General features: G+C 54.8%; 2 protein-coding genes across 3 annotated transcripts in view; both read right to left on the bottom strand.

Moving 5' to 3' along the window:
- CAPN11 (calpain 11) overlaps positions 1-15,247 on the bottom strand; it is a 19,945-nt gene extending 4,698 nt beyond the window's left edge. Inside the window, exons 1-11 of the mRNA XM_004674016.2 lie at positions 15,217-15,247; positions 8,650-8,900; positions 8,252-8,321; positions 4,919-5,037; positions 3,707-3,840; positions 3,351-3,519; positions 2,116-2,199; positions 1,950-2,035; positions 1,693-1,767; positions 1,387-1,544; positions 1,074-1,249 (exon numbers count right to left, since the gene is read on the bottom strand). Coding sequence (XP_004674073.1) covers positions 1,074-1,249; positions 1,387-1,544; positions 1,693-1,767; positions 1,950-2,035; positions 2,116-2,199; positions 3,351-3,519; positions 3,707-3,840; positions 4,919-5,037; positions 8,252-8,321; positions 8,650-8,900; positions 15,217-15,247 — 1,353 coding nt within the window. The remainder of the gene's footprint in view (positions 1-1,073; positions 1,250-1,386; positions 1,545-1,692; positions 1,768-1,949; positions 2,036-2,115; positions 2,200-3,350; positions 3,520-3,706; positions 3,841-4,918; positions 5,038-8,251; positions 8,322-8,649; positions 8,901-15,216) is intronic.
- A 3,767-nt stretch (positions 15,248-19,014) lies between these two features.
- The window catches only part of TMEM63B (transmembrane protein 63B), a 22,141-nt gene continuing 14,447 nt past the window's right edge, over positions 19,015-26,708 (bottom strand). For both annotated transcript variants that reach the window (XM_004673528.2, XM_012721570.1), the window contains 13 exons: positions 26,421-26,544; positions 25,709-25,842; positions 25,441-25,578; positions 25,162-25,315; positions 24,247-24,353; positions 23,962-24,048; positions 23,682-23,747; positions 22,371-22,533; positions 21,688-21,793; positions 20,625-20,792; positions 20,292-20,407; positions 20,059-20,139; positions 19,015-19,804 (listed from right to left, as the gene is read on the bottom strand). In XM_004673528.2, the coding sequence (XP_004673585.1) occupies positions 19,613-19,804; positions 20,059-20,139; positions 20,292-20,407; positions 20,625-20,792; positions 21,688-21,793; positions 22,371-22,533; positions 23,682-23,747; positions 23,962-24,048; positions 24,247-24,353; positions 25,162-25,315; positions 25,441-25,578; positions 25,709-25,842; positions 26,421-26,544 (1,636 nt within the window). In that variant the 3' untranslated portion in view covers positions 19,015-19,612. The remainder of the gene's footprint in view (positions 19,805-20,058; positions 20,140-20,291; positions 20,408-20,624; positions 20,793-21,687; positions 21,794-22,370; positions 22,534-23,681; positions 23,748-23,961; positions 24,049-24,246; positions 24,354-25,161; positions 25,316-25,440; positions 25,579-25,708; positions 25,843-26,420; positions 26,545-26,708) is intronic.

The raw sequence follows: 26,708 nt of genomic DNA, 5'->3' as shown, positions 1-26,708 counted from the left end.
TTTCTGGACTCTACCCCCTACTCCAGTGATTGGAAACTACAACTCCCAGCAGTACCAGGGAGAGAACGGCGAGGACCCAAGGGCAGAGCTAGCAGGAATTCTGGGACTTTTGGGGGATAAATAGGGCACGATTGCAGCAGCTCTCCAGACTGCATGATTCTGTGTGTTCAGTCAGCCTAGCCATATGGTGTTCCAGTTACTTTGTATCCCGCTCTCTTTCCCTGGGTTGTTTCCTATTCCTTTTCCCTTTTGTAAATAAGCCTTTGACCCTTTTGTGTGTACCTGCAGTATAACTGAGTTGTGAGTGTGTGGGTGAGGCCCCACAGACAGGCGGCCCAGTCCACTCTGGGCTACCCTGTAACAGCTTCAGTATGAGTTCAGTCCCAGCCAGGGAGGTGACCCACATGGTGAGGCAGACCTCTCCTGACCCCTCAGCAATGTACTTCTTTGATCTGCCAATTCTGCTCTCTATTCTGTCTCATGAATCCTCTCACTGCCCCTGCACCTCTGGCCTACATCCCAGTTCTGTATGCATAAATATATAAATTAAAAAAAAACAACTCGGATGTTGTCTGATATTTAGCACTATTGAACGCTTGAAGACTGGTCTGGGCCTGGCAAAGAGCAAGTGTTCCCATAAATACTTGTTGGACATGTAAGTGAGTGAACAAAACATCTATCTCTAAGATTTTGCAAAGCTTCCTTTGGGAAACACTTGGCCTTTGGAGTCAATGCTTTTGGTGGGGGTATGTGGAGCTGTCTTGGTGTCCAGGAGTCAGGACACAGGTTCTGGTGCTGGCCCTTCCATGTGTTAACTTAGTCAAGTGACCTCCCCTCTCTGCCTGTCAATGTCCTTTCTCTTCCTTTAAGGCATGCATTGCTATCCACGAGGCTTTTGAATAATGCCTGGCACTAAGGAAGTGCTTTCGAGATACTTAGACTGCAAAGGCTGGGGGATCAGATGGCCAGTCCCACCTCAAAAGCGCAATGTGCCTTTAGAAAGAGGCAGGACTGCAGGGCCCAGTGGAAGGGCTGAGACCCGGGGAGGGGACGGGAGTGGGCCAAGCACCCACCGTGTAGATGACAAAGCCAATGGTCAGCAGCTGGCCTCCATGGGACCGCCCCCGCCGCCAGTTCTTCTGCATCAGGGCCACCAGGCAGGTGCAGACAGCGTCACTGTTGTCATAATCATCGGCGTCGTCCTCCTCAGGGAGAGAGATCTTAAACTGGGGGTTGGTCCAGAACGTGCCTGTGGAGGAAGTGGGTGAGGATGCCCTTCCCAGCGTGGCCTGGGGGGCCCTAACCTCGGTGTGGGCCCTGATTCCTGTGACCCTGGGCTCCAGGGTGGGTGCACCGGTCAGTGCCCACCCCCTGCCCCTCACCCACCCAGGTGGTTCCTGCAGCCCCCTGCGGTGCTGCCTCTCCGCCAGCTGCCCTCGTAGAAGGTGGTGTGCCAGCAGCTCTTGTTCTCAGATAGTGTGTCGGGCATCAGGTTGCAGATCTCTAGCAGGGTGAAGTTGTTCAGAAAGTCTTCATAGGACATCCTGGGGGGCGGGGTAGAGCCCCTGAGTGGCACACATCCCACTCATAACCCGCCAGACCTCTCCATCCAAGGCACAGGTGGGTGGGTGGCGGGGAGGTAAAAGGATGCCATGCGGAGGGAGAAGGAAATGGACCCCGAGCCTCGCTGACCAGAATTCCCCATCCTCCTTCTTGTGCAGCAGCTGCTTCTGGATGTCCTTGGCCACCTCTTCCCACTCCCTGGAGCTGGAGCAGAGGGAGGCGGTGGGGGGAGAAAGGAAGGGCATCAGGAGGGACCTCCTTCCCCGAGGGGTTCCCTATCCCCTATCCCCACTAAGCACTGGGGGTCCTGCTTTAGATGGAGACTAGAGGGGAGGGGCTCTCCCTGGCCTTGCTCGTGGTCTGCTGTGCCCTTTCCCGGTACCTACTTGTCACTCCAGGCTCCATTCCACTCAACTCGGCCCCAGGGATTCTGGACTCGAATCAGTGTTAACAGTTTGCCTCGGTAGCAGATCTGGAAGGGGACGGGGCATGAGGAGGAGAGGTCAAGAGCGAGCATCATCCTCCTCCAGGTGAGGTGCAGTTGTCACTCACATCATGAAGACCAGTCACCGAGTAAGCATGTCCTTTCACCAGCATCCTTCGGGTCATTGATTCCAGTTCAGTGTTACTGGAGATCTATAGCGCAGAGAGGGAGAAGTATTCAGGTCTCATCAAAGGGATGAGTAGGGCAAGGACGAGAGGGAGGACTCCCCAGGTGTATTATTGTTTTTTAATTTAAGCTTTGCATTTTCAAATAATTGCAGATTCACATGCAGTTGCAAGAAACAAATAGAGGCACCCCCTGACCCAGCAGTAACAGCTGGCAAAGCTCAAATGCAATATCCAACCGGGATATCATCCATATCCTGGCATCCAATGGCATCCGCCATTTGTCAAGCTGCTGCAGATTTTTCTACTTTTACTAAAACTCATTTTTGTGTGCAGGTTCCGGTCTCCACTGGCAAGGCCGCCGTACATGGGTTGCCAAGGGCGGCCCCTCTGCCCTCTTCTCATCACCCCTTTCTGCGTCACTACTCTGTTCTCTATTTTTAAAAATATTGTCATTTCAAAAACGTCATAGTAATAGAATCATATAGTAGGGAATCTTTTAGAATTTTTTTTTCACTTGGCATCATTTCCTTGAGATTCACCCAAATTGTTAGTGTGTATCAGAGTTCAGGTCTTTCTATAGCTGAGTGGTATTCCATGCTGGGTCAGCACCAGTGTGCTGAGTTGTTCGCCCATGGAAGGACATGGAGGTTGTTTGCAGTTTCTGGTTATTGTGAGTGAAGCTGCCGTGAGCTTCTGTGTACAAACTTGTGCGGCAGAAGAATTCATTTCTCTAGGCTAAATGCCCAAGACTACACTTGCTGGGTCACACAGCAGCACTCAGGAGTCATTTGTTTGTTTGAAAATTTGTTGGCTCAATGTGTCTACAGTGAGCCAAGCACCGCCCAGAGTCCCAGGATCCAGCAGAGACTGACAAATAAAGACACTGCCCTCACGGAATGTGAAAACCATCTGGAGTAGATAGACTATGAATAAATACACAGATGGGACAACTTCAGATCTTAGTTAAGTGCTGGAGAGAAAATCAGAACTCAGTACTGAATCAAGGTGGGGGGGGCGGGTAAGAAAGAATAATTTAGATTCGGAGGCAGACGAGCCTGAGAAAGCATTTGAAAGGAAATGTTAATGAGAACGAGCTAGTCGTGTAGGAGTCTGGGGAAGGACCTTTGGAGTGAGAGGTGCAGGTGCTGCAGGTGCAAAGGCCCTGTGGGGCTTACTTCGATGGAGCAGCCCAGGAGGGAATTCCGCTCTATGGCTTTCCTTAACATCCTCTGCAGGTTCGCAGGGGGCTTCTGGAGCTCCACGCTCTCAGTCACGCCCCCAGTGAAGTCCTCAAAGCCCTCCACCGTGTTGCCCCCTGACAGAGCTTCATAGGATCCGCTCAACCTGTGGGGGGAAAAAAAAGAGGACCCTGTTTGGGCTCTTGCATGGCAACATCAGAGGGCATGATGATGGCAGGGCAGGGATGCCCTGTTAATCCTCCGCCTCCTCCCCTGATTCCTGCTGCCCCTGTAGCTGCCAACTGAAGGAGCAGGCTGGGAGGTAAGTGCAAATCCTTGGCTGCAGCACTCACTTGGCATAGGCCTTCTCCAGCAGGGCACTCCAGAACTCCGAGCGTTCCACTGAATGCACAAACACCAGCTTGCCGTTCTTTGTGGGCAGCCGGTCATCAACCACCACGTCCATCCATTGCCCAAACTGCCAAATCTGTGGGCAGCAAGATGGACCTCAGTAGGGTATGGGGAATCTGTCTGCCCCGGCCCTCCCTCCACCTTGTTTCTTGTCTTTCTCCCAGGCACACAGCCCCTTGCTTGAGAACTCTGTTACGTGAGCACCTCCTGGTGGTTAGGCTTGGAAACACGCTAGGTGACTCACGACGGCCAAGTGAAAGACGGTGAAAAGCCTGAAGCCACCCACCTCGGCACTCCCATGCTCATCTTCAGGTTCTGGCCCAGGGCCTCCTGGGTGACCCTGCCCATCTTTGACTTTGGTTGGGCTTTGGGATTTCTGAGATCTTAAAAATTCTTGTGCTATGGTGATGGCACATAGGTGATTTGGTGATGGGAAGCCCAAGGGGATTGCAATTGAGATGGAAAAATGCACCACACACACAAAAATAAATAAAATAAAATAAAAAAAATCTTGTGATTCTTAAAAACATGACACAGAATTTGGCCACATGTGGCTAAATGTAGAGAACAAAAAATCCGTGACAGAGAAAAAGAGAGAGGCAGAAGGAGATGACAGCACACAAACTGGTAACAAATCTTTCTTTGGGCGGGAGATTAAAAAATTGGTTTATATGATTTCTGTAGTGAGTAGTTATATTTCTGATAACTAGGCAAAAGCCTACCCTGATAGGTCAACCCCCCTCCTCCCATGGCCCTGGGTTAAAGCACAGCACTGGCCGCTGCTGCTTCAGCACAATTTTATCCCCAGCCAGGGAGCTGACCCTCATGGCGCGGCAGACCTCTCCTGACCCGCCCGCTGCTCCCCTCGGCAGTGTACCTTGTTGATCTGCCTGTTCTGTTCTGCGCCCTACTCTGTCCCAAGTGAGTCCTCTCACTGCCCTGCACCTCTGGCCTGTACCCCAGTTCTGTATGCATATCTTTAAAAAAAAAAAAAAAGCCAAAAGCCTACCCTGATAAATGCCATTTTTCAAAAAGGAAGAGACAAAAGGTAAACTTCAAAGCACATTTTAATTCTCTCTTACACACACACATACAACCCCCCCCCCCGCCCCCCAACACACACAAAACAGCTCTGACTTTCAAACTGCTCTCACCTGAAAATGGAAGATGCCAGCATAGTTTTTCTTGAAGTTCTGCCCTCTGGGTATCACACGGTATAGCAGTTCTGGGTATGTGGTCAGGGCTCCAATGGCAGCCAGCAGCCAGCAGTCCCCTGGTGGGGGAGGCAGGGGCTGCCCTTTTAAGCTCCCCCATACATACATGTGGGCACCAGAATCCCAGGACTCTGCAGCCACCCCTCCCCCCACCCTCACAGAGACATGTTTAGCGGAGCTGGTAGGGAGAAGGGGACAGAAGGGACAGGCACTGAGGGTGGGGGTGGGGGTGGGGCGAGCTCCTCTCCCTTCTCTGTTAGGAGAGAGACTCACAGCGCAGAGCCAGATGCTTGTGACTGGGATTTGAGGGGTGGGGTGGGTTGGAGGGGGGTTTGGCCGTGGTCTTGTTCTTCACTCTAGGACCTGCTCTCTTGAGGAGAAACTCAGTCTCAAACGTCACCTCTTGTCCCTTGAACCAATTCCAGGCACCCTTTCTCACAGTGTCCCCCACACCCACACCCACACCACGATTACAACAGTGTAGTCATCATGGCCCCAAGGCCTCTCTCCCTGGTGTCACCACATGAGGTGGGCCACCCAAGGAGCTCCGTCTGGTTTCTAGTTGGGTCCTGGGGGCAGGTGATCATGGTTCACACTGGCAGTCTTCCCAGTCTAAGGTCATCCTTTGTAATCTCCCTTCTGGGTCTCTCAGACCTCACTGGGTCTCCTCTTCCCCTCACAGGGCAGCATGGTGTACATGTTGGGGTACCTCTGGCCAGGCCGAGACTGGAGTCGCCAGGAAGGCCATGATTACCAATGATCTCTTTGGAATGAGGCAAAGAAGTTGGGAAAGGGAAGTCAAGGAAACTCCAATTCACCAACAGAGTGTCTAGGGGGCCTCCCTGGTGGCACAGGGGTTAGAGTCTCAGCACTATCAAGGTATCGCCAGCCACTGTGGCATGAGTTTTGTCCTGGCCAGGGAGGTGACCCACACAGCGTGGCAGACCTCTCCTGTCTTGCCCGCTGCTCCCCTCAGCAGTGTATCTCAGTAGATCCCCCTGTTCTGCTCCCCACTCTGTCTCTGGCCTATACCCCATTTCTTGTATGCATAAATAAAAAAAAATAAATCTTTTATAAAAAAGTAGACTGCCGGGCCCTCCCTGGTGGCGCAGCGGGTTAGAGCACTGCACTGAGAAGCCAAAGCCACTTCTGCATGAGTTCGATCCCTGCCTGCCCCGGAGGCGACCACATGGCAGGGTAGACCTCTCCTGACCCGCCCGCTGCTCCCCTCAGCAGTGTGCTTCATCGATCTGCCTGTTCTGCTCCCCACTCTGTCTCTGGTGAATCCTCTCACCCTCCGCATCTCTGGCCTGTACCCCAGTTCTGTGCGAATACATAAATCTTAAAAAAAATGTAGACTGCCTAGGGAAAAGCCATTTCTTCTTCCTCCAGCTCAGTGAGCCACAGTGCCAACTGTGGGCAAGAGGGCTCTGAGGCCTCTGCTCTGCTGCACATGGGACAGAATTTAGGCCCAGAGGTTGCCCACACTGGCCTTGTCCTGACAGCTTCAGTAGAGCATTTGGAGGAAGCAGTGGAACAGAACCAGGCTTCGGGAGGAAGCTATCTTGGGGCTGTGGATGGGAGAGGGGGCTGAGGAGACCCATTGCTCCTTTACCCTACATGGAGAAAATTCTAGCACCTGCAGTGGTTTTAAATCCTCTCCTGAATGAGTAAAGTTTGGTTCTCCTCCCCTTTCTCATGAACAGATTTAAGTCTTGCATTTTACAAATAGAACCTGGCAGAGATTATAGTGTGTTCTGCTGAGACTGCACAGGTTAATCCCCAGGGAATGGGGTGGATCCAGGTTCCCTGCCCCACCCTAAGGAAGGGTGGACCTGGGCAGGGAGAAGATAGAGAGGATGGGGCCAAGGAAGGAAGGAGATCCAGGGGACTGGAGGAGACCCCACACGGAGCAGAGAGACACGTGAAGAAGCCGAGCTTGCTTCTCGGCCTTGGGGTTGTGCCAGGGACTTGGGGCACTTGACATTTGAAAGAGACAGAGACGTGGGTGAGAGACCCTTGAGGCGGCTTTTTTTTTAATCTTAAGTTTTGATTTTGCCTTTTCCTTCCAGACTGGAAGGGGCCTGGCCCCTTCCGCCCCTTTCCTGTGGGTCCCTGCTAGAATGTGCCTTAGACTTGTGGCAAGCTTTTGGGCCTCAGCAGCCCCGAGGGGCCGTCTGTCTGGGCATTTACCCATGAGGGGATGGGTAGCCATGGGTGCTTCATGGGAAACTCTTCAACCATATTGTTTCTTTTCTCTCTATAGCACACTAATTATATTAAAGTTCTTTGTTATCGAAGGTCTAGCTCACTAGGGTACATTTTGCTTGCTGCCAGGTATAGAAGAACCTATTTAGAGCAGGCAGGTTTGGGTGTCCCGGGGCACCCTTCACTCTGTCTGCTAATAGATTTCACCTATTACAAGAGTAGGTGGCAAAAGTCAGTATGGGGCCCCTCCCTGGTGGCGCAGCGGGTTAAAGCACAGCACTAAGAAGCTAAAGCCACTGCAGCATGAGTTCAAGCCTCGCCCTGGAGGTGACCCACATGGCGCGGCAGACCTCTCCTGACCCGCCCGCTGCTCCCCTCAGCAGTGTACTTTGTCAGTTGGCCTGTTCTGCTTCCCACTCTGTCTCTGGTGAATCCTGTCACCGCCCCTGCACCTCTGGCCTGCACCCCAGTTCTGTGTACATAAATAAATAAATCTTAAAAAAAAAAAGTCAGCATGGCATCCTCCTGTTCTTGCTCCTGTACCCCTCACTCTGTGGGGAGCCAGCGACCAGGCCTGTGGACACTCGGGTGTCCCGACAGAGAAGCCTCTGCAGCTGGCAACAGGCCACCTGCCAGGTGAGCCCACCTTGTTGGAAGTCGACCCCCCAGCTCCTGTAACACCTTCAGTGGGGCGCTATGCACTCTCACAAGACACTCTGAGCAGGCCCAGCTGCCGATGCTGCTTCCAAACCAGGGCCCCACAGTGACTGTGAGACAGTGGACGCCGACTGCTGCTTTAAGTCCCCAAGCCTGGGGGTAACTTGTGTGGTGATGGCTAACTAACATAACGTCCCAATTTTTTGCTCCCATTCATGGAGTGCAGCAGGTGGGGTACAGGAGTAGGGGAGGAGCGGGAACATGTTCCCTACACTTTTGTCACCATCTCTTCCAAAGGGGACGGGCAGGGCAACAGAAGAGGTTGTCTGAATCTAGTCCCTTCAGCCCCCCAGCCTCGAAAGGCCCCTATTGCTCCCCTCCTTGGGCAGCTTCGCCCACCCCACTCACCGAGTACCCCCTGGCAGATGTCTGTCGGGCTGACTCCATTCATAATGAATTCAGGATTGCTTGTGATTTGCTGCAGGGAAGGAATAAATGTTTCAGGGACCCTCGGACAACCCCTTTTCCTGCCTTCCCTGGGGGGTATTGTGCCCACTTCTAAGTTCTAGGGGAAGCCATGGGGCAGAGAGGGCACCAGAGAGGGCACAGGGTCAATTTGGCATAACTGTAGTGCGGTGGCAAAGGTCACTGCTTTCCCAGGGGTTATCTGAGAGGCACTGCTGAAACATGCCCAGAACCACCCCAGCCCGGAGAGTCTAGCACCAGGGCTGGGATGGAGATGATCAAAGTCACTGGGCCCCCACCCCAGGACTCCCCTCTTCCCCTCCTCCCCTCCCAGTGCTCACAGTGGGCCGCTGCCAGGAGATGTTCTGCACGCTTTTGGAGTTGGGGCCCAGATCCTTGAAGCCCAGTGAACAGGGCTCGGCAGGGAATAAGGGGTCCTCAAACAGCTCCCCCTTCTTCAGGCAGGCTGCTCGCAGATCCTCAAAGTTCTGGTTATTGTAGTTCTGGGCGTTGTGGTATTGGCCCAAGCCCTTGGCCTTGAGTCGATTGTGGCTTATGTGCGCTGCTATGCCCGTGTCAGTAAAAACGGCCTCTGCTTGATAAGAAAAAGACAGATAACCCAATTAAAAATTGAACAAAAGAGGCCCTCCCTGGTGGTGCAGCGGGTTAAAGCGCAGCACTAAGAAGCTAAAGCCACTTCAGCATGAGTTCGATCCCCGCCCCGGAGGTGACCCACATGGCGCGGCAGACCTCTCCTGACCCCCCTGCTGCTCCCCTCAGCAGTGTACTTCGTCGATCTGCCTGTTCTGCTCCCCACTGCCTCTGATGAATCCTCTCACCACCCCTGCACCACTGGCCTGTACCCCAGCTCTGTAAGCACAAATAAATAAATCTTTAAAAAAATTAAAAAAAAAAACAAAGGGTCTGAATATGTTTTTGCATGAGAAGATATACACATGACTGGTAATCACATGAAAAAAAATTGCTCAGTATTATTGGTCCCTGGGGAAACACAATCAAGGCCACAGTGGGACACTGCATCACCCCACTAGGATGGCGATCACGGAAAAGTGCACAGCAGCAAGGGCTGGCGAGCATGTGCTGAAGCCGGACCTCTCACACTCTGCTGGTGCCGGCGGGCAAGCCTGGCAGGCCCTCAGACAGCTCCACATAGAGTGACCCCCTGACCCAGCAAGTCCACCTCTGGGTCAGTTGTCAAGAGAAATACCACATATGTCCGTGCAGCGCCTTATAGACAAATGTTCGTGGCAGCATTACTCCCAGCAGCCAGAAGGACAGGGGTGGGACCCAATGTCCATGGAAGGATGCGCAGATGAAGTGACACGCACACACACCCCACAGCATGCACGAACCCTGAAAACGTTACAGTAAGTGGAGAAGGCGGCCACAAAGCAGCACCTAGTGTAAGAGTCTTTGATATAAAATGCCCCAAATGGGCCAGTTTATATAAAGACAGAAAGAAGATTAGTGGTTGCCCTGGGCTGGGGGGAATCTGAAGTTGTTGGCTGAAGGGTATATAGGTCGCCCTGGTGGCACAGGCACTGAAGACACAGCACTGCCAAGTTATCGGCAGCCAATGCAGCATAGCATGAGTTCCATCCCCGGCCAGGGAGCTGACCCACATGGCACGGCAGACCTCTCCTGACCTGCCCGCTGCTCCCCTCAGCAGTTTATGTCAGTAGATCTGCCTGTTCTGCACCCCACTCTGTCTCTGGTGAATCCTCTCACCCCCCCCCCCCATACCTCTGGCTTACACCCCAGCTCTTGTATGCATAAATAAATAACATCTTTAAAAAATGTTATAACGGGTTTCTTTCAGGGGTTCTTTGAAGTGTAAATTAATTGTGGTGGATGCACAGCTCTGTGAATGTACCAGAAGTCACAGAACTGTGCTAGAAATGGGTGGATGGTTGTAGCGCAATGAAGCTGTTAAAAAATGATCTCTGGGCCATACAAATAGGCACTCTTTGGGAAGAGAGGAATTAATGGAGCTTAGAGGGCAGGGTCAAAGGAAAAGGGGCTGAGGGGGGAGAGGGAGAATCAGGGGATGGCCCGTGGGGGTCCTGTGGGTGAATCTCTGGAGGAAAGTTTAGGCTGGCTGACAGATTTTAGCCCAGATAGCTGGGTCCAGTCCACACCTCGCCCCCCAGAGGGTGGGCAGCCTGCTCACATCCCTTCCTGAGCACACCCGAGCTGTCCCCCAGACGGACTGTCCTGTGTCACCAGCACTGGACCCAGGGGAAGAGACGGTCCAGAGAAGAGTGTGGAGGAGGAGGAAGAAGAGTTAAGACCACAGGCCTGATCAACTTTGCATCTCCATGTGCACTCTGCCCTCAGTCTCCGCACATTCTCAGCTGACTCTGGGATCAGGAAGTGTTTAGGGGCAGGGGAGGAAGGATGTGGTGTAAGTTACAGAACCCAGTTGGAGCTGGGGTGTGGGAAGAATAGGTACTGAGGGAGAGGGGAGGTTATAGAGAAGGGCGGGAGGGCTCTGGGTTGTCTGGAGGGGGACCTGGATGCAGCCCACTTAGGGAAGAGTTCGTCAGAGAAAAAAACAGGTACCTGGGCCTCCCTGATGGCCTAGGGAGTAAATCTTAGCACGATGACGCCTATGGCCTGAGTTCAATCCCCAGCCAGGGAGCTGGTCTGTATGGCGCAGCAGACTTCTCCTGTCTCGCCTGCTGCTCCCCTCGGCAGTGAATTTCAGTCAAGCTGCCTGTTCTGCTTCCCACTCTGTCTCTGGTCAATCCTCTCACCCCTTGCATTTTTGGCCTGCGCTCCAGCTCTTGTATGCATAAATAAATAAAACTTTAAACAAAAATAATACAAAGAAAGAATGGGCCTCCCTGGTGGCACAAGGAGTTATGCTTCAGCCCTATCAAGTTATCAGCAGCCACTGCAGCACAAGTTCGATCCCCAGTCAGGGAGGTGACCCACAGGGCACAGAAGACCTCTCCTGCCCGCCTGCTGCTCCCCTCAGCAGTGTACTTCATCGATTTGCCTGTTCTGCTCCCCACTCAGTCTCTGGTGAATCTTCTCCCCTCTTGCACTTCTGGCCTGTTCTTGTATGCATAAATAAATAAATCTTAAAAAAAAAAAAAAGAAAAAAGAAAAAGAAAAAACAGGGGATTTTAGTAATTCTTCCTCCCCTGCGAGGACAGACACAGCCAGGCTGACACACAGCCCTAGCTTGCCTGTGCAGTATCCCCGGTTACCAGAAGAAGGGGCAGCTGGCCCAAGGTCCGCGTGAGGGGTAGCTGCGGGACTGAGTCCCACCCCAGTGCACGATAGTGACCTTCATCCTACACCACCTTGAGGGCAGTGCCTCTCCTCAGCGGGAAGTCTTGTGGCCCCAGCACCATCTTCCCATATTCTTCAACTGAGGGGACCATAGACATTTGCGGTTGGACTTCTCCGATGCCCTCTTAACTCTACCTCTTAACTCTACCGAGCAAAACCATCACCCACATTAGTGTCGCCTTGGGACTTCCCCAGGCACAGGAACAACCTCTGTTCTCGCTGCTTTTAGCTTGACACACCCAATCCAACTGGGCCCGGAAGCCTTGTTACCCAGCTGCCTGGGACAGTTTTCTCCTCTGCCTGATCATTTTTGGGGACCCCGCTGGGGTCAGAAATGGGAGAAATCCTGTTCGACCCTTCAGACCCCCACTCCGTGCCTCCTCCTCCTGGACACGCCCAAGCAGCACTGAGGGCTGTGTGAGTTGTCAGGGCAGCTCACCCCTGTCTGCCTGCTGAGTGAACCCGGCCCCCTGAGGCTTTGGGCCCTCAAGGTGGGAAGCTCCGGTCCAGCTGGCTTCAGTCTGTCTTGCAGAGTGCCTGGTCCGCAGGGGCTCAGGCAGTACTTTCTGTGAAGGAGTGCCTGACTGCACTGTCTTCCCCAGGACTGCTGTTTTTTTTTTTTTTTTTAAATAGTATAATAGTTTATTTTTACATCATTTTGAGCCCTTTTCCATCTCAGTTGCAATCCCCGTGGGCTTCCCATCACCAAATCACCCGTGTGCCATCACCATAGTCCACAGGACTATTTTTTATCTGTTTTCTCTCTCCTGCCCAGCTCCCACTCCCTGGCCACTACCGTCCCTGGAGTATTATATGGCTTAATGTTTTCCTCGCTCACTGGAATGAAAGCTGTGGTCTGAGGGTGGGGAGCTTTGTCTGTTTCCTTCTGCGGTCTTACTGAGCACGCAGTAAGTGCGCAATACACCTTCGGAATGATATTTCCTGCCTGTTCATGGAAGGGATGAGGTTTGTGTTTCTCCCACAGATATGGGTCCAACAACTGTCAGCAAAGGGGTGGACGCTGTGGCTTACTCCTGGGACCCTCCCTTCTGTTAGGATCCACCCTTGAGCCACTAAAGGGGACCGGTCAACTCCTCCCAGGCCACACCTGAGCTGGGCTTGTCTTGGACTGGGAAGCCAGAGTGTCGGTGGGGAACAGGCAGAGATCCTGGCTATAGAAGACCTCTTTGCAGTCCCCTTGGGGCCCCTGGGGCCTGGGGTCCCTGACCTCCACTAAGAGAAGCACACTGGCTATAAGCATTGGGATGCACTTGCCGAAGAAAGACTTTGACACACATCCTTGACTTCTTCCATGGAGCCATCGGCTTGTGAGGAAAAGATATTCAGAATTATCTTTCAGTTACTCCAATAACTAGCACTTAGGTAGCATTTATAAAAAATAATAATAGCTAACAGCATTTGAGGACGCAGTGCCTACCTGGTGTGCTTCTCCATACTACATGCATTAGCACATCCCAACACCGTCACGGTTATTATCCTCTCTGTACAGAGGGAGAAACCGAGGCAAGGTGCTGGGGACTTCCTCAAGGCAGTACCCTAGGAGGCAGCAGAGGCAGCGGCAGACCAGGGCAGGCAGGTTCATGCTGCGACCCAGCACCCCTACCTGGGGGCCTTGGTGGTGGGGCAGAGGCCATGTTTGAAAGTGGGGAGCAGGCTTTGGTTCCGGTGGTCTTTGTTAAGCCACTCCCCCTCTGCTGGAAGAGGGGACTGAGCTGGATCAGGTCAGCAGGGTCAGGAGGTGGCTTATTCCTCCTCTGTGGAGTTAGTGCCCTAGATTGCATGGAGCCAGAGGGTAGCTGTGTGACCTTGGGCAAATTGCCTCACATCTCTGAGCATAGGTTTCTTTTCCTTTTTTTAAAGATTTCTTTATTTGTGCCTACAAGAGCTGGGGTATAGGCTAGAAGTGTGGGCATGAGAGGATTCACCAGAGACAGAGTGGGGAGCAGAACAGATGTACTGAAATCCACTGCTGAAGGGAGCAGCGGGCAAGACAGGAGAGGTCTGCTGTGCCATGTGGGTCAGCTCCCTGGCTAGGGATCGAACTCATGCTGCAGTGGCTGCTGATAGCTTCATAGTGCTAAGACTTCCAGGGAGGCCCTCTGAGTCGAGGTTTCTTTACCTATATAGAGTCTACTATCTCTCTTAGGTTTCCATGTTAAATGATACCCAATAGATGAGAAAGACTGGCATCCAGTACGTGCTGGGAAAATGTTAAAACTGCCTTCTCACTGACCTGGCTGCCCAACAGTATTGACTGTTCACCTGCCAGTCACAGCCCTGGGCACAGTACTGAATGGTCACAGGGATAGCAGCAACCCATCACAAGGGGTCCACTGAGGCTTGTCTGCCTCTGCTCTGCATTAGGCCCTTCTTAGAAATGGTAGCGAAAACTCCCGTCCCCTCAGATTAGGGAAAGATGTGCGTGTGGACTATGTAAGGGGAGAGGAAGATTAAGTGGCATATTTTCTGTCCAAATTGCTAGGGGAAAGAATGTGAAGGAGTTACACACACACACACACACACACACTCTCTCTCTCTCTCTCTCCCTCTCTCTCCACCAGTTATAAAAAAAAATGTCTCCAGAGAGGGCCCCAGCCCTGTCACGTGGTAAAGGGCGTGCACCAGCTGAGATACACAGATGGACAGACAAAGTAGACTGCTGGAAGGACACGCAGAGTCCAGAACATCATGTTGAAACTAGGCCTGTATGAAGCCAGACTTTTGTCCCCAATACATAACCTGTCCCCGATCACACAGGAAGTCCCCCTGAGGGTGGGGGTGGCAACTCCATCCCCACACTGGGGACCTGTAGATGTAGAGACAGTTGAATTTCCAGAGCTAGGAAGAGGTGAGGCTGTCCAAACTCAGGAAGTTTGAAATAGCAAGGGCTGGCTTTGGGGTCTCCTCCTAGGCCTAGACCTCATCTTTCAGGCATTCAGGCTGATGGTGAGGGGCTGGGGAGCTGTGGGCTGGGGCTGGGTGCCTGGGTCTTCTGGGCTGGGTGAGGAGCAGGGCTTGTTAGGCCCCTAACAGGCTGAGCCTGATGCTGGCTGGAGTTGGCTACCCTGTGATCACTTACCTCCCACCCCCTAGAATGGCTTGCTCTGCCCAGCTCCTCACCACCCCGCAGTGCCATCTCCCCCAGGTCCTGAGGCCTCCTCCAGGCTTGCCTCTGTGGGTCTGGCCTGCTCCTGAGGCCTTCCCAGAATTTGATCTTTCTAGACCAAGGGCCTGTTTTTCTAGGCTGGGGAGAGTGTCTCTGCATCCACTGTTTTATTTCTCTAACAGTTGCTCCAGCTTCCCCCACAAAGATGCTTTTCTGCAGGCAGCTTTCCCAGTCCTCTCCCTGACCCCAGTCTCTCCAGTAAAGGAGGAGAAGGGCTCCTTGGGGCTCACAGCCAGTGGCCTGTTCTTTCCCACACTGTCAGAGGATGAGGCCCAGCTTCTCCTCCTGGGGAGCAACCAACCTGCTGGAGGAGTCACCCTCAGGGGCACTGGCCCCTCTCCTGAGGGGATGCCCTCATCTGCAGAGATTTGTGAACAGGACGAGCCTCCAGCACACCTACCTTCAGAGGATGGCTTTTTGGTGGCCAGCATGGCGCTTGACAGTTGACGGTTGTGGGGGGAGGGGGAGAAGAGACCTCACCCCCACCCAGAATGTTCCAATTGCAGTGGAATTCTTAGGCCACTGGCACCCCTTAACAGCTGCCTTCCCGGTCTTTCCTCCCTCCCATCCCCCCCCCCCCCAGACTAGCAGTGTCAGCAACTTAGCCCTTTAGCACTTTCCCATCTGCCTAGTCTCCATCTACCACCTGAGGGCCATCTCTCAGGGACCATGGGAGACTCAGCCCATGCCCCCCAACCCCCAGTGGCCTCCAGCAGGTTGGCTGCCTTCCCTGTGTCTTACCGTCAGAATAAGTCCAAATCCCTCCCCTCAGCACTGTTTTTTCAGGAAGAGGTTGTCCTGACACCTCAAAATGATCTTTTTCTTCCAAAAGCTTCCTCATTGCCAACAACCACTTTCCCACTGACTCAGGGGCTCTGTGCACGTATCTGCATCTACACATGACCTTCTCCTCTGGGGCTCTCTCCTGCTCTTAGAAGGATGACAGGTGCATTGGGTCAGAGGCCTGTCCTTCTCCAGCTTGACCTCATCCTAACCAGCCATTCCCCAGTGACCTTATTTCCAAATAAGCTCATATTCTGAGGCACTGGGGATTAGGACATCAACATATCTTCTGAGGGGGACTCAATACAACCAATAATACTCTCCTTAGCTTGGTCAAGGCCGCTGGCATGTCCCAGGGGAAGGGTTCAGATTGGAGTTGAAGGAGCGGTTGGTGTGAGATGTGTGTCTGGAAAAAGAGTTCTCTTTTGAGAATTATGAACCGGCTTGTTCAAAGTCACACAACTGGTCAGTAGCTGAACTTGAAGTTACAGCGCTGATCCTTTGTCTTCTGCTGAGCCCAGCTGAAAAGAGAGGAAGTGACTTCTCCCAGTGGCCTCCTGCCCCTTTCTGGGACTCTATCATCCTCATCTTGGGCCTTGACAGCAGTCAGCCTGGACTGGACACTGATGCCTGGTGAAGAGATGCTTGTTAAAGGACACTGTTGTGAACCATCCACCCCACCCCCACCCCACTCTGCCTGTGATGAGGGTGGGGCATGGTGTGGGTGGAGGTGGGCTCTGATGTCCTCTGTTAGCCTCCCTTCCTGGCCATGGCCTCTGCTGGGGACCTTAACTCTGCCATGTGGGCATTATCTGGGGTTGCACACCTGGAACTTCAGCTCCTTCTGGAAGACCCTGCAATTTGGTGTTAGGAGATGCTCCCTAGGGGATGTGGAAGCATATGGGGACATGAGGAACGGAGGTACTGACCAGAGGCTCAGACTAAGCTTTCTCTAGGTCATGCTGTGCAGACAATGGCTCCTGCCAGGCAAATGGCGTCGGGGGTGTCTACCCATCTATACAGAAAATGGGCTGCAGGAGAAGTGAGGGGACTTCATGAGCAGGGTCCTTGATTCAAAACCTTTCTGGCTGTTTCTTAATGCTTGAGACCTTGGGCCCCACTGGCCCCACCCCAGTCAACATCAGCCTTCTTTTCTGGTTCTTTCCTTCGTTAGCTTGTGTTTCAAAGAACTTAAGAGACTGTGGACCCTTCAGAGGCTGGGTCCCCTGCTTCCTCTGGTCACCTCAGCCTTCCCAAACACTGGTAGTCTTTACCTGGGGCCAGGTCCTTATCTGAGACTCCCATCCCATCCTATCACTTTCCTGCCCCATCACTTCTTTTTCACTGTTAATTTTCTCAACAGTAAAAATGAACCCAACAGTAAACAACTTTCCAGAGGCACAATGACCTGCCTCTGGGCTCCCACACGTAACACCCTGTGATTCCCTCCAGCCCCACCATGTACGTCATGCTTGCTGGCAAGGGGTTGAGCTGCTGCCTAACTCAGGCTCCTCTAGGTCTCAGCCAATGCTCAAGCTTGGCCCAGTTCAGGGTCTGCACTCAGGAGGGTCTGGTAGAGCATTCAAGCTGGACAGTTATTTGGGGCCTTTGGGCCAGTTCTTTGTGCTTCTTGAAATTCACATCTGATTTCTACCTGCCCTTGAACTAACACTCTACTCCCCCCACCCTTGCGTGCTCCCTCCCCTATTTGGGGGGCTTCTACCTGGGAGCCCACAGATCCCAGGACTGCAGATATTGGGACAAGTAGAAGCCTCAGCATGGACCAAAGGCTCTGGCCCTGATCTTTCCTGTGTCTGGGCCTCTCTTACCCTGTCTGCCTACAGCCGGCCACCTGGGAGCACTGGTGCAGGTGGCTTCTCTACCCCTTGCTGTTTGCTGCCCCCTGTTGGTGTCTGGTTGCTGGTCTGCAGGTCTCTGTGGTAGCTGTTTTATTCTCTTCGCTCTTCCTCCTTGAGATCTTTCTCCCTCTGGAGTTCCTTGACTCAATTTGGATTCTGCAGGTGGCTGGTGGGTGGGCAGGATGATGCTCTGGTGTCTCAGAGGTCACTGGGTCATGCTGTTCATTTTATTTTTTAAGATTTATGCACTCAGAAGTGGGGTACAGGCCAGAGTTGCAGGGGGGCGAGAAGATTCACCAGAGACAGAGTAGGGAGCCAAACAGGCAGATGGATTGAAATACACTGCTGAGGGGAGCAATGAGAAGTCTGCTGCACCATGTGGGTCACCTCCCTGTCTGGGGATCGAACTTGTGAACTTGTGCTGAAGCAGCTGTGGCCAGCTTCATAGTGCTGCGCTTTAACCTGTTGTGCCACCAGGTTGACTTTATTGTTGAGGAAAACAGGCCCAGTGAGGAGAGGTGGCTTTCCCAGGTTGCATGGGGGGACTGGTGAGAGCAGGACCCAGCTATGGCTCTGTGGGCCTCAGGCCGGTGGGAGTTAGCAGTCACAGGAAATCCCTCAGAGATGGTAGATTGAGCTGGGCCTTAGAAGTTGAGTAATATTTGACTGGAGGGGTGGGAGGGGACTTTGGGGGAGAGCCTTGGGCATTCCTGGGGAGGGACAGATGGGCCAGCAACTCACTGAGATGCTCAACAGGGTCGTCCCAAGATCCCTTGTTGGCCTGTGTCCATGGGCAAGCCCCATCGCCCCCCGAGTGTCTGTCCTCTTCCAACAAGAGGCAAACCACACCTGCTTTGTAGGTACTACTAGTTATGCGCCATCACAGTATTAATTATGGTTGCAGTTACAGAATTAATGATAGTGATTAGGTGTTGCTGTGTGCTGGGCGCCAGGCTGAGTGAGCGCTTATCTGTTATCTCATGGCAACCCTCACAGCAAACAGCAAACTCATGCCTGACCTGAGAGCGGCCTTCTGAGGCACAGACATTTCAAAGCAGGTCATTTGCTTAGCAAAATTCCTGATACATAATAGTCACTCAATAAAATGTAGCAACGTCAACAAGTAATGCTGACAGCGTTTCACCTGGTGACTGATGGCCCCATTTCCTTGCCTTTCCCCCTCCAGGGCTGCCACTAAGAGCCCTTTTCTGGAAGCATCGTCCTGGGATCTCCCTCCAAAAGGCCCTCTTCCTGCACCAGGGTGTACCTGTGGCTTTGCTACTTGCTGCCTTAAATCTCTGTCCCCTCTACGTGGCTGTCAGGGAGAGCGGCCCCACAATTCCTCAGGGCAGGCATGGTGGCAGAGCTGATGGGCCGCTGCAGCCCCTCCCACCACTCTGCTCACCCTGTGCAGAAATGAAGGCCCCGTGCGCTGTCCGGGAGTCTCTTGCCCAGGGTCACATGGTAACTCTGAACAGGTCCTCCACACAGCCAGAGGGTGGCTGGCCCGGACCTTGGTGTCCAGCTCAGCAGCAGCACAAGTTAGACATCACCTGAGAGCTTTTCTTTTCATTTTTATTTTAAAGGAAAAAAAAAAAAAAACAGTGCAAAACCCCATTTTTCCAGTGTCAGCCATGTCCACCCCCCAGGTCACCACCCCCCAACTCAGGGCCTGACTCTTCCTCGTACTAGTACCCCCTCTCTACTCATGGCCGGGGGCTCCACTTCCCTGGAGTACCAGATCCCAGGGGGGCATTGGGGGGAGGAAAGAACTGGGGGGGGCAGACCCTGATTTACCTGCCCCCCCAGGTCTCCAGCCATGGCACCAGGTACCCCTCTTGGCTCTCATTAACCATTTCCTGACCTCATTACTAGCCTGGGGGCATTGATCTGGGGGAACCCTATCCACACCCCTCTTTGCCCCGGGGCCGGCTCGGGGCTCTCCTCACTGAGGCTGGGGGGGGTTCCCTCCCTCCCTCCATTGCGGGGGAGAGCAGTGAAATCCCCAGGTTTAAATACCTTAATGAAAGCAGGGGCTGGGGAGAAAGGGGAGGAGGAAGGGGCTTTAGATCTAATAAATTATTAGCAGTTTAGTGTCCGTGGGGGGTGGGGGTGGGGTGGGGCAGGGTGTGGCCTCCAGGGCCCCCCCTCCCCTTACTGGTGAATTTCATTCTCTATGAGGCTGTCCTCGCAAGACTGGAAGTCTGTGTCCGTGAGGCCATCAGGAGGCATTAGTAGCTCCTCATCTTGGGACGAGGATGATGGGGGCTCGTCCCCTGAGCTCCCAGGACCCCCATCCCCATCCCCGTCCACCTCTGAGTCCTGCAGCACCTGAGCGATGTATTTCTGCAAGGAGAGAGAGACAGGGGGTGAGCGTGAGCAGCTGGCCCTGTAATGAGGGAGGGGTGGGGACACACCGGCCTGCAGGGGACTGGCGGGTGGCACTCCTTTCGGGAAGAGGCGAGGCTCCTCAAGGGAGGCAGAGTGCTGCCTTCCCTGATCCCTGCCTCCCCCTTCGCTTTCTAGATGGGACATGGGGTCTCGGGATAATCTCAGCAGAAGCACCTCCCTGCCTCTGGCCATGGATTAGGGGCACTTACCGCAGATTTGGGGACAGCAGCAGCAGTGGGGGGCCGTCCATTGCTTCTGGAGTTCACGGTATCTGTCTCCGTGTGCTCAATCTTGAGGGGCCCAGAATGAGTCAGGGAGTGGGAGAAATGCCCTTGCCCTCAGCCACCATCATGACCCCACACATTGGCCTTCAGTTCCCAACCATCCCTTTGCCCCCAGCCCCTCTCAAGCTTCTGCCCTCAGCCACCCCCCAGCCCCACACCTTGTAATTGTGGGCACTGAGGTATTTGAAGTGTCCGAAGCAGACGTGGCAGAGACAGATGACGATGGTGATGACCAGGACCACGAATGTGAACATGGACGTGGGGGCTAGGAACCCTGGTGTGGGGGGGCAAAGAATGGGGCTGCTACCTCTCCTCTGAGCCCCTCCCAGGGGCCACCCCACCACTCATGCTACCTTCCGGTGCATGCCCATGGTCCCACGTGCTGTGGCCTTGCCTTGGCCTCTCCCAGGCCCCGCACCTGTGAGCCCTGTCTGCCTCTGGAAGGAGGCCCCTCCACCCTCACCCCAGCTCCCCGGGAGCGCGGCTCTCACCCGTGCGCATGGTGGAGAAGAAGAGCAGCCAGAAGAGGCAGAGGATGGGTGCAGCCACCACCTGGTTCACAGCCCCGGAGTGGATCTTCTTGTCCAGCTTGGCCGGCAGGTAGGCGTAGTAGAGATTGTACCTGTCTACCAGGTGCTTCAGCAGCATGTACATGAGCCCTGGGGGAAGCCACATGGGCCCTGACCTCGGCACCTTTGCGTGTCCATCACGGCGGTCCTGGTCCGCCTGAGGTGGCTGCAGGGCTGGCCTCCCTCCTCCCGCCCGCCCCGAGCAGGGTCGTGGAGCCGCAACCTCTGCCTCAGAGCCTCTTCATTCTCACTAGGAACAGCCCCTCGCTAGGAACTTCAGAAATCCATTCGTTTGGACCAACAAGCATCCTTTTAAGACCTACGTCATTTCCTGCGTCCCTGCCCCTAAAGAGATGTTAGTTGGTGAGTTCTATTTTCCTAGAGGCTGAGGGACTTGGAACTTTTGAATGAGGACAAGGAGGTTAGTTTGGGAGGTGGGAGCTTTCAATAACCAGGGAGGGTGGTTAAAGGGTTAGGATGTTAGCAAGGAGAAGAGAAGAGGCCACTGGTGGGGGGACAGCTGAAAAGAAACTTTGCTAATTTCTTGAGAAGGAAGAAGGACCTGCCCAAGTCACACTGTTCAGCTTGGGGGCCTTGCCCCCAACCCCACCCTGGAGTCCAAGGGCCTTGCTTGAGTTGACAGGGCAGTGCACCCGTGTGTCCATGGATGCTGTAGGCGTGTGGACATCTCAGTGGGCGTGTGATGCATGTTCAAGCATATCTGCTGGGTGAAGCCACTGGTATGGGCGAGCATGGCTGCCCAAGGGCCCAGCACACCACTGGGCCTGGCCTGAGCTGCGATGGCTTTCCCCTCCTCCCCCCTGGCCGGGCCCCAGACTGAGCCAGGGACCGGGCGGGAGGCCTGAGGGGCCGGTCTCCCAGCCAGGGCCCTGTCCACTCGGGGTGGCCTGCCTTACTGGAGTGGAGCGAGTGAGGTCCTGGGTCCCCCCGAGCAGGGCCCAGGTCCCGGCGCGGCGGTGCCTACCGAAGGGCACGATGATGGGGCAGGTGATACTGTAGGTCATGACCACCGTGAAGACGCACATCATCCAGGCGTAGGCTGCGCCAAACTGGAACTCGTAGGCCTGATGCTGGGGGGGAGATGGGCAGGAGGGTGGCTCAGGGAGGGGAGGGGCAGACCGCAGGGGCACAGGCAGGTGGGAGGGCCCAGGAAGGAAGCCCTGGGAAAAGGAACCGGGCATCCAGGGCAGGGCAAAGCAGATGGAGAGAGGGGCTGTGGCCAAGATGGGAGGGCAGGCAGGTAGTGACAAGTGCATAGGGAAGGACCTTTAAGGGACCAGGGGCTGGCAGGCGGGGTGTCAGGGGAGACCAGGAGGGTGGACATGGGAATGGGGTGCCCACAGCGCTCACGTGGGGTTAGGACTCACTAAGGAACCCTAGGTCTAGGGACCCAGACCTCCCCCAGCTCCCATCAGAGGATGCTAGACTGTCAGAACTGGCTTTCTATGCTGCACCACTGCTGTACACATGGGAAAAATGTGCCCTACAAGGGAAGGGGATAACTCAGGGCCACCAACGCTGCTCCGCCAGCCCACCAACTACACTCCAAGCAACCCCAGCACCTTTGTGCTCCCACTCTCTAGCCGCTGTTTCTGAGTGGCCCCACCAGGGGGCGCTGTGCGACTGCTGCGGCCCGCTAGGCCGTACCCGCTTCACGTTGCGCCTCTCGGCGGCTGAGCGCGCCAGGCAGAGCCGGATCATGTACATGAGCAGGCCCGGGATGCGCAGCAGGTCCATGGCGTTGCCGATAAAGGCTGAGGCAATGACGTAGTTCACGAAGAAGGCGCCGTTGTCGGGCAGGAACACGCACCTGCGGGCACCAGCTGCTCCAGTACTGTACCCTTGGGGGGCCCAGGGGCCACCTGCCTACTACCGGCTGATTGCACACACCTTCAACCCCAACGAGCCTTCTTCCATTTGGGCATCCCAACTCAGCCCTCAAGAGCCGGTGTCCCAGTGCCCTCAGTGTGAACGCCACAGGCAGACTCCAGAGTGTCGGCAGACACCTCCGAAGTAAGCCCAGATATCAATGCGAGTGGACACAACTGAGAATGTAAGCCCGAGACACCCCTCAAAGTTTGTGCCCCCTAAAACATCAGGGAAGAGTACTCAAGACCCCTAAGCTACCAGGATATGATTGCCCAAGATCTCCAGAGGCAAACCCTGTGAGACCCCAAAGACCCCCCCAGGGGTGTGAGTTCCAGGGACACCCAGAAGGCCCTTTAGACCTTAACCCAGAGCTGTTCCCAGAATATGAGCCCCTCCAGAGCAAAACTTCCAGAGACCCTCCCCAGGGATTTGCAGAGGGGTGAGACCGAGAGCCTTGGTCAATGCATGTCACCCCAAGCATGAATACCCCAGAAGGCTTAGAGACAGATGCCAGGGCTTGTTTCCCTATATATAGCTATGGTCTGTGCCCGCTTCGCCCCCCCTCACGCCCCCGCAAGACACATTCATAGGTCCCAGAGCAGGTATTTGATAAGGCGCTACAGTCCCAGCTTGAGCCCCAGAACAGCCTGAAGTCCCTCAGAGATATCCCAAGAGGCTTCTATAGATACTTGAAAGTGAGGGCTCTAGAGACCTTCAGGGATACTTTAAGGAGTCCCCAAATCACTCCCAAAGCCCCACTTAGACACCACTCAAGCCTCCCAAATGGAACTCCAGACTCCCACTTTAGAGCCTCCCACTGACCCCCCCCCACTCCACTCCAGTGGGCCCCCAAGCCCAAATAAACCCTGAGGGTGACCACAGAATCCAGAGAGGTTCGCAGAGAGAGAGCCCAACCCAGACCTTTCCCGCACATATACCCGAGACCCACAGATGAAAACTTTGGCACTGAGCTCCTCCCTCCTCCTGCCAGAGGGGTGGAAGCCAATCGCAGGGTCCCATTGGGGGCTGGCAGTGTCGCAGGCATAGTCACCCTGCCGCAGGGTCCTTTCCTAGGGCCCCTTCACTCACTCAAACCGAATAGTCGCCTCAGCCAAGAATTTCTTGTCAAAGAGCCAGCGGAAGAAGAGGTCCAGGCTGGAGGAAAGAGAGGAGTGGTGGGGGCTGGAACGGCCCAAAGTACCAGGGGAAGGGAAGTCCCACATGCAAGCCTCTGGGAACCACCTCCCTTACCCCTCCATGGGGCAGTGAGTCAGCTTTATGCCCGGCTCAGCAGGGAGGTGGGAGTCTGAACTTTCCCCCCCACTACTGGCATTCTATAATCCCACCCCCAGCTTCCGCCCAAACTCACCTGCTCAGTCCCAGCGAGGGCAGGAGCAGCACCATGAAGATGAGGAAAGTGTAGCACTTGTGCATGGTGGTCCTGTTCTCCCCGGAGCTACGGCAGGAGCAGTGGCAGGGGTCAGGGGAGCCAGCATCACACCTGCTCCCCCGCCAGCGCAGCATCCCAGATGGTTTCCTGGGAAGGGGGCCTTCCCGAGGGAGGATGCTGGCCACTTTCTGGCAGGAAGCCTGAAGGTCGCAGGCTGCCCAAGAAGGAGGGGTACACCTGGGAGAGGCTGCTGTGCTGTCTCACCGTGTCCAGTGAGCTTCAAAGAAGGCAGAGTAGTAGACGATGGTGGGGAGCAGGGCTGAGAAGCACCACAGCAGCAGTGTGGGGAAGAACTGGGTGATGATGGGATTCTGCAGCAGGGAAAAGAGGTATGTGCCAGGTGGGGGCAGGCCAGTGGCCCACGTGACTTTGCCTACCTGCTTCTTCCTTCATGAGCCCAGGGCCCTGTCAGAACATCTGGAGGGCCAGGGCTATAGGTACATATATTTGAGTAATGTTAGTAGTTAGCACTTGCTGGACAGCTACTATATGTGAAGCACTGGTCATCTACTCTACCTGAGCGAGTCCTCACAAGATATGTTGACCCATCTTACAGATGAACAAACTGAGGCAGAAAGACATTTAATAGCTTACCCAGCCGGTAAGCAAAGCAGTGGGGTAGGATTTGAACCCAGGCAGTCATGCTATTATCACTCCCTGACTTTCACACTGTCTCCCTTTGAGCTTACAGGTTCCCAGGAGGTATGCTGTGCATGTGGCAGGAGTGGCAAGGGGAGACCAGCGGACATGACTCCCACCCTGCCTCCTCTCAGCAGCCATGTTTTCCCACCATGGGTTTCATGTGAGAGGCCTTTCAATAAAGGCAGCAGAGTCTAAGTTTGGAAGCCAATGACCTGGTCTGAGCCTTTCATGTTTCTACTCGAGAAACTGAGGGGTGAGAAGAAGGAACTTAATTTGAGATCACATGGGCAGTTACGGAGGCCTCTCCTAGAGGAACGTGGCAGAGAGCCCGAGGGCAGTACAGAGGGGCCTGCGGCCTGCGGCTGTGTGGGCACATCCTGGCAGGGCCCAGCTGCGGAGAAGAGGAGCCAGACTGGGCAGGGGCGATGGGGCCTGGCATCTGTGTCATGTGACAGCATGGTGGGAGAGGCATCTCACGTTGAGGTACTCCACAGGCTTGGTGACATTGAACTTGTCCATGGTAGTGATAATGATGGCCGGGGTGGTGAGGAAGAAGAGGAGGATGAAGAGGACCACGTTGATGACCAGGCAGCGCAGCCACCAGATGAAGCCTCGGATGGAGAGGTGCTCCCTGGGAAGGCAGGGAAGGGGGTCACTCCAGGGACACGTCAGTGGTCCCATGACACTTAGGACCTTCCCCCACCTCACTGGAGCCCACCGGGACCCCATGAAGCCTCCGCCACCCCCATTATTCACCAGTAGATGTTCTGGGGGTCAGGGGCGTAGGACACGGTCCAGTTGGAGATGTGCAGAGACTCACTGCAGGATGAGGCACGCGGCTCCCCACGGCAGGCACAGCCCTGGCACTTACACACGTTGAAGTCCTTCAGGATGCTGGTGGGACAGGCACCGGTTACTGTGGCACAGTCACCAGGGACCCCAGTGCCGAAGGCTGGCTGGGAACTAGGAGCCCCAGCGGGTCACTGGGGGACAGGCCAGGGTGAGCAGGCCTGGGGGGACTCACATGGCGGTGATGGTCTCATTGTGGAAAGTGACGAAGGCCATGCCGAGAGGCTTCTCGTTCACCTTCTCCTTCTCCCGCTTGTAGTCCTCCTTCAGCTTCTGCTCCAGCTTTGTGTAGTACTCAATGGCCTCCACCTGCCGGACAGGCGACATGGGGCTCTGGCCGGAGAGCCGGGCTGGCGCTCGCAGCTCCCGGGGCTCAGGGCAGCCCTGCCGCGGCTCTAAGTTGCCAGTGTGACTCGGCTGCACGACCCCCCTACAGGGCTCATACAGGTACCCCGTCTTCTAGACCAGAGCAGTCAAGAAACTCTCTGGAAGCCATAGAGCTAGTAAAGGCAGCACAACACTATCCCCTTGGCTGACTGCTCCTGATTCGGGGCTTGAAAACTTGGCCATTGTGGGGCTGAGGAACAATCTGAAGAGTGGAGGATCAGGAGGCAACCCGTGGAGGGAGGGCTGGGCCCTGCTCCTACCCCAGCCCTGGTCTTGCCTCCTCTAGGGGGCCCATTTACCTTCAGGGGTTCATGTGCAATGCCTACTTGTATGCACATGTTTCCGGGGTTTGGGGACAGGTTCTACTGTGGGGTATACCCATTACCGCTGTGACATGTCTCTCCAGGACCTTCCAAGTCCTGCCAACTCTCAGCAAGTTTCTGGGGCCCCCAAGATCTGAGTGGAGGCCACAGGTCCCCCTGTGGCAGGCCCGGTCCTACCTGCTCACAGCCTCGCACCACACAACAGCAGAGGTGGCCACAGGGCTTGGGGTTGATCATGGTGGGTACATTCTCCTTGCTCTGGAGGTTTGTGAAGTACAGCTTTCCCCGCTCAGCCTTCTTCCTGCAAGACCCAGGCGCCCAGTCACTCACGGCCCAGCTGGGGCTGCCTGGGAGGCTGGATAGCTCAGGGTCACCTAGTTTGCTCCCCATGGGTGGGGCTGAGGATACATGGTTCAGACATGTCCCCAGCCAGGGGTCTCCCCAGCCATTCCTGGAGGGCCGGAA

This window comes from Condylura cristata, unplaced genomic scaffold (genome assembly GCF_000260355.1).
Source record: "Condylura cristata isolate star-nosed mole 26May11 unplaced genomic scaffold, ConCri1.0 scaffold00001, whole genome shotgun sequence".
NCBI lineage: Eukaryota > Metazoa > Chordata > Mammalia > Eulipotyphla > Talpidae > Condylura > Condylura cristata.
Note: the sequence above shows the minus strand (reverse complement) of the source record. Positions and strands in the feature narration are given on the sequence as shown.